Below are 13,149 nucleotides of genomic sequence, written 5' to 3'. Positions count from 1 at the left end.
TAATCAAAGGTGCACGATAAATTAGTTCCTCACAAAGCGCTGGGATTTATCACATGGTTCCAGAATTTATCAAATGACTATCACCTCCACAGGCAGAATGTTTATAGATATACCATAGCACCCAAAAGATTCAACCCCAAAAGCTGAAATTCCAGGGTTCTGTCACCATCAAAGCTTGTGTAAGGGGTGGAGCTGATGACAGGGATGCCAGACTCTACGGGGTTCATTAGACACTGGTGTGTATCTGTTGGAGCTGAACTTCTGTGAGTTACCAAACCACAGGGAAAAACTTTACCTAGTGGGGCCAATGTGTCATTGATTGGAGTATGTCATGTGTAGAGAGACCGACATAGAGAGGACAGGGAGCACCTACATGAAAATGTTTATGAGAAAAAAATGCAAACCATCCAACAGATAATTTTCAATTATTAATTCAAATAGATAGGTGAATAACGCTCCCTCTCTTGCTAACTACATTGATTCCTTATAAATGTGTCACTATAAAATATGTTAAGATTTACCAGCCCATGTAAAAATGATCTACTCAGTTTTAAAATCAAACTATTTTCATCAAACATCCCCATCGTTTAAAATATGCTTGATTTTAATTAAATCGTAAGGTACAGAGCCAAGCATGTCACTATACTACTTTGATGAATACCCTTTATATGTATTGCTCCAATACACATAAAGAATTGTATACTTTACCTGATGTATGCCTCCAGAGCCACTGACCAAATTTCAGCTAATCAATTTAAAATGAAACCAATTTAATTCTGCTTGACCAAAAATCTATGTCTATTGTTCCAAAACATGCAATCACCTTAAGGTATATTGCAATTGCTGTGTAAATGGATCAGCATTAATGGTGAAAGCCCACTTTGTTTGAGGAAAACAAAACTGGAATGGATGGAAAAATAAAAACAACCGTTCTTTGCGTGCCAGGAGCAGTTTACAGCAGATGACAGCAGGGCTGCTATGGTTGGGGCTTAAAAACTGGCTGCTGCAATCACGTACGTAAAAGAGGGTCAGAAGTGAGCGTGTTAGTTTTCACTTTTGTTTATTTAGCTTGGGATTTTCCAGTTAATGTGTAGGTTCACACAACCACACAGAAGACAATCATGGAAGTATTAAAGGTCTGATCTTGCGATCCTTACTCAGGCAAAACTCATACTTAAAGTCCAATTGAAACCTTTCCTGTATTGCCAAATTTTGCAATTTTATTGAGGATCTTGCAATTTAAAATATTTTGCTTAATGCCTCAGCTGCTGGAGTTATATCATGTGATACAATCATTGGAGTAATGTTTTCAGTCTCATTTTATTTTTTATTTATTTCCTTCATGATTGGAAGGAAAAGCTGGAAAATGTGACCGTTAAAGACTCAGAAAGCAAGAGGCAAATAAGAAAAAAACCCCACAATGTGTTATTTTAAAAAAAGGCATGATATTTTAGGACAATCTCATGATTTTTTAGCATCTGACTCATGATTTTTGAAAACTCAGAGTAGTTAGTACTGATCTTCATTGAACTTAGTGGGAGTTCCGCTTCAGGATCAGGTTTTAAATCTCTTCATACTCAGAGAGAAATGTGAAATATAAAATTCTGGTATGACATCTGAAACCAACTAGGCATTTTGTGAGTTGTGATTACTATAATTGCTGTTAGTGATTGACTTATTATACCTATCAACTACGCACAAAGTCTATGCTAAAATATTCTGCCATTGTAGTTACTGTATCTTCCCACTCATACCTGTGACCCCTTGTTTGCTTCACCCACCTGTTACATCTTTTCTTTTACACTGTAAGCTCTTTGAGGCAGGATCTATCATTTACTATGTATTTGAGCAGTACAATGGCTACGGCCTATAGATGTTGTTATAATATTGGGAGTGGGGTGAATTTTCAATGGAGAGGAATTAGGCACCCAACTCCCAATGACTTTCAATAGGATTTGGGCACCTTACTTACCTCTGAAAATCCAAATTTATAAATTAACAATATTTGAGATATCTGTCATCATTAAAACATCCAATGCTACCACATGATATATCCCTTAAACATGCAAAACTCCCATTTAGAGTAGACTCTGAGACAAAATGGTTTTTTTTTAAGACACTCAGACCTCATTATTCCTGGAATCATGCACATCACAACATGAAATACACATTTCATGGAAGTGTCGTCTCCGTCTTGTTATAGCATATATTGCAGCAATTAGAGGTGGGCTAGAAAGTGCATGCTGTACCAATTTGAACAGTCTTCTTTCTAGCATTATTGAATTAAAACATTTATATAAATATTTAAAATATCCTTTTAAAAATGAACATTGTAATCTTTAATTGAATTAATATCCCTGCAAATGAAGCAAATAATCCTTAATTGATTGGATCATTTACTTCTATCAGCTCATTTTTGTCTTCAAACATGCACTAGCTTGTAATAAATAATGTAATCTTCTTTCATTAGCAATTACTGTCTAGTTGCCTATTTTCTTAGATAATCTAATTAATTTAATGATCGAAAGGTAACTTTCCTTCTTGTGCATTATACAATGCTCGTTTAAAAATCAAATTTTTATGTTTGACATTTTTGGAGAGACAATGACTATGTTTATATACAGAAGAGAAACAAAGCATAAGAGAGGATAATAAACAAAGGAAACAGCCATTAAAGGCAGGTTTTCTGCAAGCTATGAGATGTCTTCAACTTTCACTGACATCAATGGGAGATGAAAGCATACAAGCCCATTTCTTCCAAAGGTGATATTAATTAAAAAATTCATTTCCTGTATTGTTGTTAACAATCTTAGATTACTGAAACAAACAAACAAACAAAAATAAAATCTAATTTATGCTTTATTATGTATAGTGACTTTTTGCATTTCTCTGAGCCATGGCAATGAGAACAATCTGTTTCCATTGTGTTTCTTGTCAGTTTTTAGTGAATTTTGCTTTCAGATTCATATGCATTGCTATTATAAATAAATAAACTTGTAGTATATTAGGGCTGTCGATTAATCACAGTTAACGCACGCGATTAACTCAAAAAAATTAATCACGATTAAAAAAATTAATTGTGATTAATCACAGTTTTAATTGCACTGTTAAATACTAGAATACTAAGTGAAATGTTTTTAATATTTTGGATGTTTTTCTACATTTTCATATATATTGTTGTAACGGTGCTGGCTAGGAGAAGCAAGCCAGGCCCCTGTTAGCCCTGTTCCAGAGGAAGAAGGGTATTAATTGGATTGGCTGAAGGGCCACGCCCTAATTACCAGAGTGGATCCACCTGCAGGCCTGGGTAGCCAGCCTGCCCTATAAAGCTGGCTAAGAGACAGGAAGCAGGGGGAGACAGGAAAGGGAGGAGTGTGGGCTCTAGATCCCTACTGGCTGGGAACCTAGTAGTCTCCAGGAGTGTTGGTTTCTGTAAATACTTGTAAATAGTAGGTGGTGGGAAGGACACAAAAAATAAAAGGACACGGGTGCTGCACTTCAGTTGGTCTCTGACTGCGTTTGTGGAGAGGCCGGGAGCAGGAACTGCTACAATTGTATTCTGTGTTGTAACTGAAATCAAAGTGTATATTATTTTTGCTTACAAATATTTGCACTGTAAAAATGATAAACAAAAGAAATAGTATTTTTCAATTCACCTCATACAAGTTGTGATAAATAAAGTGGGGGGATAGCTCCCTTTGATGGACACCCATCCAGCCAGTTTGCTGTCGGTAGCTGTTCTTTACTTGGTTTACCTATAAAGGGTTAAAAGTCTCCCAGGTAAAGAAAAAAAAAAAGTGGGCATCTGACCAAAAGAGCCAATGGGAAGGCTAAAACTTTTTAAAATAGGGAAAGAAACTTTCCCTTTGTCTGTTGTTCTCTGGGCTGCAGGGTCAGGGCAGCAATGCTGTAAGCAGCTTAAGACAGGTATGATCATAAATCATCACATCAGGCCTAGAACTACTTATCTGAACTCCAAATGTGTAAGTAGATCAGAATGTTTAGCTAGACGTGATCAGGTTTATTTTATTTTGGCTTGTGGGTCTCCTCTGTGCTAACCCCAGATGCTTTTGTTTGCTTGTAACTTTTAAGCTGAACCCCCAAGAAAGCTGCTTTGGGTGCTTAAATTTTGTAATTGTTTCTTTTAAGATCTAGCAAAAAGCCTAAGTTCCAGATGTATTTTTTCTCTTTTTGTTTTTAATAAAATTTACCTTTTTTAAGAACAGGATTGGATTTTTAGTGTCCTAAGAGGTTTGTGCATGTTGTTTGATTAGCTGATAGCCACAACTAATTTCCTTTGTTTTCTTTCTCAGCTTTTCCCGTGTGTGTGTGTGTGTGTGTGTGTGTGTGTGTGTGTGTGTAAGGGCTTGAGGGTACCCCACAGGGAGGAATTCCCAAGTGATCCTTCCTGGGTTCAAAGGGGTTTTTTTTTTTGCATTTGGTGGTGGCAGCATTTATCAAGCCAAGGTCAGAAAAAAACTGTAACCCTGGGAATGTAATACAAGCCTGGAGTAGCAAGTATTAATTTTTAAAATCCTTGCGGGCCCCCACTTCTGCACTCGGAGTGACAGAGTGGGGATTCAGCCTTGACAAAAGTACTGTAGTGTAATCTTTGTCGTGAAAGTGCAACTTACAAATGTAGATTTTTTTTTTGTTACATGACTATACTCAAAAACAAAACAACGTAAAACTTCAAAGCCTAAAGTCCTCTCAGTCCTACTTCTTGTTCAGCCAATTGCTAAGACAAGGAAGTTTCTTTACCTTTACAGGAGATAATGCTGCCCTCTTCTTATTTACAGTGTCACCAGAAAGTGAGAACAGGCATTTGCATGGCACTTTTGTAGCCGGGATTGCAAGGTATTTACGTGCCAGATATGCTAAAGATTCGTATGCCTCTTCATGCTTTGGCCACCATTCCAGAGGACATGCTTCCATGCTGATGACGCTCATTAAAAAAATAAGCGTTAATTAAATTTCTGACTGAACTCCTTGGGGAAGGATTGTATGTCCCCTGCTCTGTTTTGCCCACATTTCTGCCATATAGTTCATATTATAGCAGTCTCGGATGATGACCCAGCCCATGTTGTTTATTTTAAGAACATTTTCACTGCAGATCTGACAAAACACAAAGAAGGTATCAATGTGAGATTTCCAAAGATAGCTACAGCACTCGACCCAAGGTTTAAGAATCTGAAGTGCCTTCCAAAATCTGAGAGAGATGAAGTGTGGAGCTTGCTTTCAGAAGTCTTAAAACAGCAACACTCCGATGCCGAACCACCAAAAAAGAAAATCAACATTCTGCTGGTGGCATCTGATTCAGATAATGAAAATGAACATGCGTCGGTCCGCACTGCTTTGGATTGTTATCGAGCAGAACCCATCATCAGCATGGACACATGTCCCTAGAATGGTGGCTGAAGACTGAAGGGACATATGAATCTTTAGTGCATCTGGCACAAAAATATCTTGTGACGCTGGCTACAACAGTGCCATGAGAACGCCTATTCTTAGTTTCAGGTGACATTGTAAACAAGAAGCGGGCAGCACGATCTCCTGCAAATGTAAACAAATTTGTTTGTCTGAGTGATTGGCTGAACAAGAAGTGAGATTTGCAGGCTCTAAAATTTTACATTGTTTTAATTTTGAATGCAGGTTTTTTTTGTACATAATTCTACATTTGTAAGTTCAACTTTCATGATAAAGAGATTGCATTACTGTACTTGTATTAGGTGAATTGAAAAATACTACTTCTTTTTTTTTACAGTGCAAATACTTGTAATACAAAATAAATATAAAGTGAGCACTGTACACTTTGTATCCTGTGTTATAATTGAAATCAATGTATTGGAAAATTTAGAAAACATCCAAAACTATTGAAATAGTTGGTATTCTATTATTGTTTAACAGTGTGATCAATCACGATTAATTTTTTAATCGCTTGGCAGCCGTAATGTATATATAAAAATACACACAGATAAGTTGCATCAAAACTTATTTTTAACCTAAATTTTGGGCCTGATTTAACAAGATAACAATAATTATTATTATTAGCATTATTTTTACTTCTATAGTGCCATATGTCTCTAAGTGCCTTATGTTTGAAGAACTATTATCCCAGTTTTACAGATGAAGAAACGGAGGCGCAGAAGGTTAAGAGACTTGTCCAAGGTCACACAGTAAATGGCAGTTTAAAACAGAACACAGGCAGCTTTTCTTCAAATTCCCTACTCTAACCATTAGATCCTTCTGTTTCCTTGGTTATATAACCATCCACATAGCATTCCAAGTTCTTGCTCCCACAACAACTTGTGACTTTCGCTTCCACTTTGTCCCACATTTGGACCTCAGCAGCCTAAGACTTATGGTTTAGAGGCACATCGTGAAAACCAGTTAGTGATCATCTGAATCAAATGAACAGTATGACAACCTTTTGGCAATGTAAATCTTTTTTTAGGCAGTTACAAACAGAATATGACAAATGTAAAAGAGTTTTATCTGCTAAAGAAATGTCCCGTTAAATTATATTTTTCTAAAGCACAGAGTTTGAATATTGTGACACAAGATATGTGCAAAGCAGACGATTAAAGTGCTTAATGAACTCACTCCTCCCCCCTTTTTTTTCAGATAATCAATTTTTCCCACACAACAGAAAGAGATCCTGCCAAAACCTGAAAGCTACTAAATGTATCACTAAATTGACAAGGTGCAAATAACCTCAGCAAACAGTAAATAACATTCTCTGACTTGGAGCTTCAGTCTTGGAGGTGCAAAGAGCTCTCAACTCTCCTTGAAGTTAATATCTGTCAGGATGCATCGTGCCCTTTAAGAAAGTGCATCATACTGTTATCTTTGAAAGGAAACTCTAGAATCTTAATGCCCTCTTTCCCACCATCTCCTACTCTCATCTTCATACTTTCTTTCATGTTGTTCCTTCAGCTTAGAACTCCCTACTATATCCCAGGGACCAACTAGCCACACTATTTCATTTCAACTACCTCTTTAAAACCCACACTTCTTTGCTGAAGTCCATCAGTATTACCTACCAAAGGAAAAAGTGCTGTTTAAAAATAACAATTGTATCTCTAGAGCAGATGCAATTTTGGAAAGTCCAGAAGTACAAAGAAGGGAAAATATTTGGAAAGTATATAAAGGTTGACTAACCTGACCAATAGGTTCTTTTGTAGGGGTCTTTCCTCTTCTGACAGTGCTCGTGGCCAAAGTGGTGGTAGTTTCCATAACTGACGTGGACATCTCAGACTGCATTGCTGTGGCTGTTGATTCAGTTGTCAGAGAAGAAGGCACTTCACCAACAAGTCTCACATTTCCTTCTATCACGATGTTAGCATCATTTTCAGCTGCCATATTCAGAACTTTCAAGCCATTGTAGTAAAGACCAGAGAGCTGGCCTTGGAATGGATGACCCTGTTCCTTGCCTCCAATTTTTATGGTTGCTTGGCTATTGAAGATTGTAAGCTGACGCCCTGTAAAGATAATATTACATACATGCAAAAATGTTGATTGTGAACACTATACTCTAAGAGGATGATTAACAAATTTGCATGGGGTGAATAATGAGAGCAATAAACTATAAGAGAGTAATTAGACTCATAATTCATTGCTTTTTAATGAAGTGTCCATGAAATGCATAACTATTGAGAAATATTTGTAATTTCTTAATTTATGTTTTGTTTTTTGCTAAAAGGCCAATCAAGTATATTTATAAATTTGTTTAGTATTGCAAATAAGGCTGAGATTGTCTTCCCTTTTACCTAAATTTTGCCTTTGTGTGTGTGTGTCAAGAATGCAAAGTTTCTAATTCCTTAAAACTACTTTCCACCATCCACCAAGATTGTCAACATTTCAAGGATTTTCCACATCAATATAACACCTGCACTATAGCATTTTAAGTAACTGTGTGTATATAGACATATATATATATACACACACACACACACACACTGGTTCATGTGTGTGTGTGTGTGTGTGTGTGTGTGTATGCAAACCTTTTACTAAGTCAAGTGAAGTCTAATTTTAATGAGTATGTTCTAATGCAGTAATTCAGATATCTGTCATATGTCTATATATAAGTGTATAAATTGTTTCCTTTTCACATCTGAATGTTTATTTTCCTTCGACATAAACACTGAAAAGAAATGCATGGTTCATACTGAGTATCTCAGAGACAAAGAATTCAAAAAAAGATGTCTGATTGGCTTTCAGCAAGGCTATCAATTAAAATAAAAAGGTTTTAGATGTAAAAGCGGCTTCAGGAATGATACACATACCAATGGAGAAATCATGGCACAATTCCATTAAACAGAGAAATCCTCAGCAACAGTACCATTATTATTAAACAGAATATTTACTTTAGCAGATCGGTTTCTGCTCATATAAGCATGCACACAACGTTAAGTTCTGTTTTAATTAGTGTTTGTTCCAAAATCCCCTTAGAAGGTTGCAAACGTTAAAGGGACTTCATTTTGATTGGCAATTCATAGTGCCCACTATTTAAGATACCTACAGTTTAAACAAAGATTTTTTTTCAGGACCATAATGAACATATCATAACTACATATATTTTTAGTTAATAATTTAGATGCTGGAACATGTAATATAATCTATGAATGATTTATAATTTGTGGTTAATGTTTGCTATGAGTACCTTCATAGATTGAGTTAGTGGATTATATTTAACAGTCCCTTTAACCTTAAGTTAACAGGGTAAGATTATTAAACAGCTGATACTTCTAAAAATGTATAGAAATTATTATACAAGGTATGCAAATATTACTCTCTACATTTTACTGTTTTAAATTTGTTTTTAATTTAGTTTTACTGAAAATTTATTTTTATGTTTATTAGTGTTACAATGAAGTACTACTTGGTTATGTTCAAATTATTTTTTTATTTGAAGTTTTAATCAATGTTTTTTACCTTTGTCGAGTAGCCATTCATCAACTACTCGACCAAGTCGATATGGAATTCGCTGTCTAGCAATCGCCAGGCGCTCGTTATCATTGTTTCCTTTAAAGTTTAAAGAGACATTTCATTGGTTAAAATCTGTAAGGTCAAAGGTTAAAAGTTAATACTTAAAGCTTGAGCTATACAGTTGCCACATGATTTTTTGAAATTTGGAATTTTAAAAAGTGGTACCTAGAACATTTCATGTTTCAGACTTTTCATTCATTCATTTATTTTATTTTAGCAAACAAAATTATTCCTATGTTAATTGAAAATTAGAAATCTTCATTTGAGCTAGGTTATTAAACTTATGTTATAGACAGACCCAAAAAACAAATTTATACATCATATAATGGCTTTACAAAAAATGATCATTGACTTCAGGGTTTTGTCTTTTTTGATGTTTCTTATTAACTAGTTAAACATGTTCAGGTGAAACAGATTTATTTTTCAAAAGACATCCAACCTCTTACTCCAGGTTAGTCATTTAAAGAAGAAGAACACAAGCCTTAACCAACATCTATGGTACACTTACATCTGCTGTATAGAAATATACCTGACAAAGCTTATTTTCTATTAAAAAAATACATTCTCATTCATTTGATTTAAATAAATTCCAGAAGTTCAAATATGTGACAGAGAACAAATCAGATTATCCATTATTTTTACATTTTAACAGAGCCCAGTGATAACATATTTTACTAAGGAACATTAAGGCTTTGACAAAAGTGACTTCAGTGGTTGTCTATAATAATCCTGTATCCAAAATGCGAGGTGTTTAAAACTTTAGCCGTATTTAGCAGGGGTTCATAAGCTAAGAGCTAGCCAGAAGGAGAGACTGTGAAGTATAAACTTCTCTAACTTGCAAACCTTTCCTGTCCCCATTCTGCAGAGAATTCCCTTTGTTTTCAGTGAGAGCTCTGCCGTAGAGCTCTGCAGCAGACTATGGCTCCACATGATTAGAAATATAGCAGCCTGCTACAGATAATTTGAGGATTGCCTCGAATATTTATTTGTAATAATTGATCTGTATGCTTTCATTATATAAGGTATATCAGAAACATTTGATCAATTTCTATACTTTTTTACAAAAATTTTACTAGGCAAATGGTGAAAACAAATACTTTCTTCAATATAACGTGCTTTTTGTTTAGATTGACAATACCTTTGTCTCACATGCATTGATAGAAACACATCAGTTTAAGTACCTGAGAAGTGAGCAAATCCAAAAGACTGAAAGACAGTCATTCCTAACTGGGGTCATGTTCCATACTTGTACTTATTGATTTATATGTGCAAACTCCTATTGACTTCAGCAGGAGAAGGATTAAGCCCTGTGTTTGAAATGGTAGATATATAAAGCACTAATCTCCAAGGTGTGCAACGCCTTGAATTGAAACTCAGTACCTGGCAGGATCTTACTGCAAATTATCAATGAAAAATATTATCCAAATTGAAGCACCCAGTCCCTTAACCTTTACTCAGGTAAGCAATATCTATGAAATCACCAGCAACATTCATAAAGTGAAGGATTGGATTTTACTGTAGCCCTGGAAACAAAATCAGTTTCCATTCCAACAAGTAATTTTGGTTTATTTATTCTGTTCTTCTGTAAAACAGGCTATGACTTACCATGCTTCCTGTCTGCTTTGTACAGTTTAACATAGTTATCATTCAGTGTGGCTGAATGTACAGCATCATGTTTTAGAAATTACCCCCTTCTTTACTTTCTCTTCATTATGCCATGTAAACTTCTATACACACTCTGATATTTGAAGAAAACACACCCACATAGCATTCTCCCCTGACTTCAAATACCTTTTGTACAAAACACTTCTGTTTTTTTCTTTTAAAATGTTTCCAAAGAAAGGATGCTATAGAGCAAAAGATTGCATATTACTTTCATAACTTATCTTCATGCTGTTGTGGACATTCAAAAAGTAGAATTTTTTCCTGATTGTATGCCGTGACCTTTTAAAATTCCAGCTCTTTATCCTGGGCCTGAAGCTGCATTCTTTGTATACCCCAAACTCCCCATGACTTCAATGGAAGTTGGAGATGTTCAAGGAATATCTGATGAAGCCTCATGTGAGCAACACGTGGAAAAAGGCATGTGGATTAATTTCTTCTGTCTGTCTGTCTGTTTTTCTGCATCTCCATTTTTTTCATCTTTCGTAGTAATGGCGTATTGATTGATGTTCTCTCATATATCTGACCTAGATGGATTTCTTTAATCCTTGCTTATGTTTGGCATTTTTGAATGCTGCTTACATGGCTTTCATAGATGCCTTATCAATTTAGTAACTAAATCAGTGAAATTATATCCTATTTCCATGAATTTTCCCTTGCTTCCACACTTAAAACCTCCCACAGTTTATACATTTAAAAATATTCTATCAAATCACTTGTAATAAAGGTTAGATTGTTCAAAATTGAGGGTTATGAACATCAGGGCCGGCTCTGGCTTTTTTGCCGCCCCAGGCAAAAAAGCCTCCTGCCGCCCCCCCGCAGGGGAGGGCGGCGAGCCCCGCCGGGGAGAGCGGAGCCCCGGCGGCCAGAGCGCCGGGGGGAGGGCGGCGAACCCCGCTGGGGCTCTGCTCTCCCCGGGGGCCAAAGCGCCTGGGGGAGGGCGGCGAGCCCCCTGGGGCTCCGCTCTCCCCGGCGGCCAGAGGCTGCGCCGGGGGGAGGGTGGAGAGCCCCGCCGGGGCTCCACTCTCCCCGATGGCCAGAGGCAGCGCCGGGGGGAGGAAGGCGAGCCCGGCCGGGGCTCCGCTCTCGTGCCGAAGCGCCGTGCCGCCCCCCTCCAGGTGCCACCCCAAGCACCAGCTTGGTGGGCTGGTGCCTGGAGCCGGCCCTGATGAACACTTAAGACCAGATTCATCTCCTATAAAGTCAAATCAAAGACTATCATGGAAGTTGGATTGGTCTTTACTCATCAAACAGTCTCATTCATTTCCATGGGACACTTTATGTGAGTAAATGTTCCCCAATGTGAGTAATAGACTTAATGAAGAAACGTTTGGAATTTTATAATATGGGCAGACATATACTGGATATCATTTAATGGAAGGTGGATACCAATTCATTTATTTTTAACTTGCTTTCTAAAAGCTTATTTCGTTTTAAAATCTTTGCAGTATACAGTGGGTGAAATACTGTATCCTATTATCATGTTGTATGATCTACAAATTATGCTGTAACCTATCTGCAGCAGCCATGCACCCTGGGAGCTAAATACAAATGAAAAGCAGGGTAATAACCATTTGCTTTGTAAAGGTCAAATATAAAAATGATTGCTGATTACTTTAACTCATCTTTCAAAAGAGTAAAAGTGCATAGTCAAATGTATTTTGATTTGGCACTACTAGATTAGTTTAAGGTTTCTTAGCAGATAATACAAAACGAAGGGCTAAGGGGGAAATGGTATGGAATTTATCAAACTTTAGTTTAATGGAGAGTGCATAGGTTTAGAGCTGAAATAATTAATACACATATTGGTGACTCAAATAGTAAATATAAAAAAATGATACCATGAAATCAATCAAGACAGTTACAAATGATGAAATGAAAACAATGTAAAAACAAAATAAAAATCAGGCATAAAAATAGTGATGGATACACATCTGTTTATCAAATGTCTCTTGCTGAACAGTTAGGGTCAGAGTCTGAGCTGGGATAAATCCCCCTGAACTAAACAATGCTATACAAATTTAACCATCTGAGAGGAAACATGTTACAGTCTGACACATTGTTTTCCCCAGTTGCATTAATCTAAAAAATTTCAGACACATTTGTTTGTAGTTTTGTCTACTGGTGTACTGAACAACATTGAATTTAATCACCAAGAAAATTCCCAAATAAAGTTATTTGCATGCTATTATAGTCTAAATAGAATTCTGGCTTTGAGTTTTTATACCTGTGAGCCTTCATAAGCATTAAGAAATGCTTGTCAACAGTAATTCACTGGGAATAATTTATGTGCATAAACTTTAATTTTAGATGGGTCTTTGAATATCTAGCACAAAATTTCTTGCTGATATAGGTGAGACTTCTTTGATAAAAATAGGGGATAAAAATGACCACTCAAAGTTTGTATTGTGACATTGTCCAGTCTGATTGAATTCTAGATGGCTTAATTCTTCTACCAAATACACAATATTTTGTCACACTGTAGTGTATTAATTCTAT

At 36.4% G+C, this 13,149-nt stretch overlaps 1 protein-coding gene across 20 annotated transcripts in view; it reads right to left on the bottom strand.

Annotated features, from left to right (window-relative positions):
- The window catches only part of LOC112126064 (neurexin-1), a 1,188,344-nt gene that overhangs the window by 150,927 nt on the left and 1,024,268 nt on the right, over positions 1-13,149 (bottom strand). For 12 of the 20 annotated variants that reach the window (XM_024224457.2, XM_026652579.1, XM_024224459.2 and 9 more), the window contains 2 exons: positions 8,935-9,024; positions 7,162-7,481 (listed from right to left, as the gene is read on the bottom strand). In XM_024224457.2, coding sequence (XP_024080225.1) covers positions 7,162-7,481; positions 8,935-9,024 — 410 coding nt within the window. The remainder of the gene's footprint in view (positions 1-7,161; positions 7,482-8,934; positions 9,025-13,149) is intronic. The other 8 variants (XM_024224468.2, XM_024224471.2, XM_024224469.2 and 5 more) reach the window with 3 other exon arrangements.

This window comes from Terrapene carolina, unplaced genomic scaffold (assembly GCF_002925995.2).
Source record: "Terrapene carolina triunguis isolate 2854851 unplaced genomic scaffold, T_m_triunguis-2.0 Scaffold121, whole genome shotgun sequence".
In the NCBI taxonomy this organism is placed as follows: Eukaryota; Metazoa; Chordata; order Testudines; family Emydidae; genus Terrapene; species Terrapene triunguis.
The sequence above is the reverse complement of the archived record's forward strand: the minus strand, read 5'-3'. Positions and strand labels throughout refer to the sequence as shown.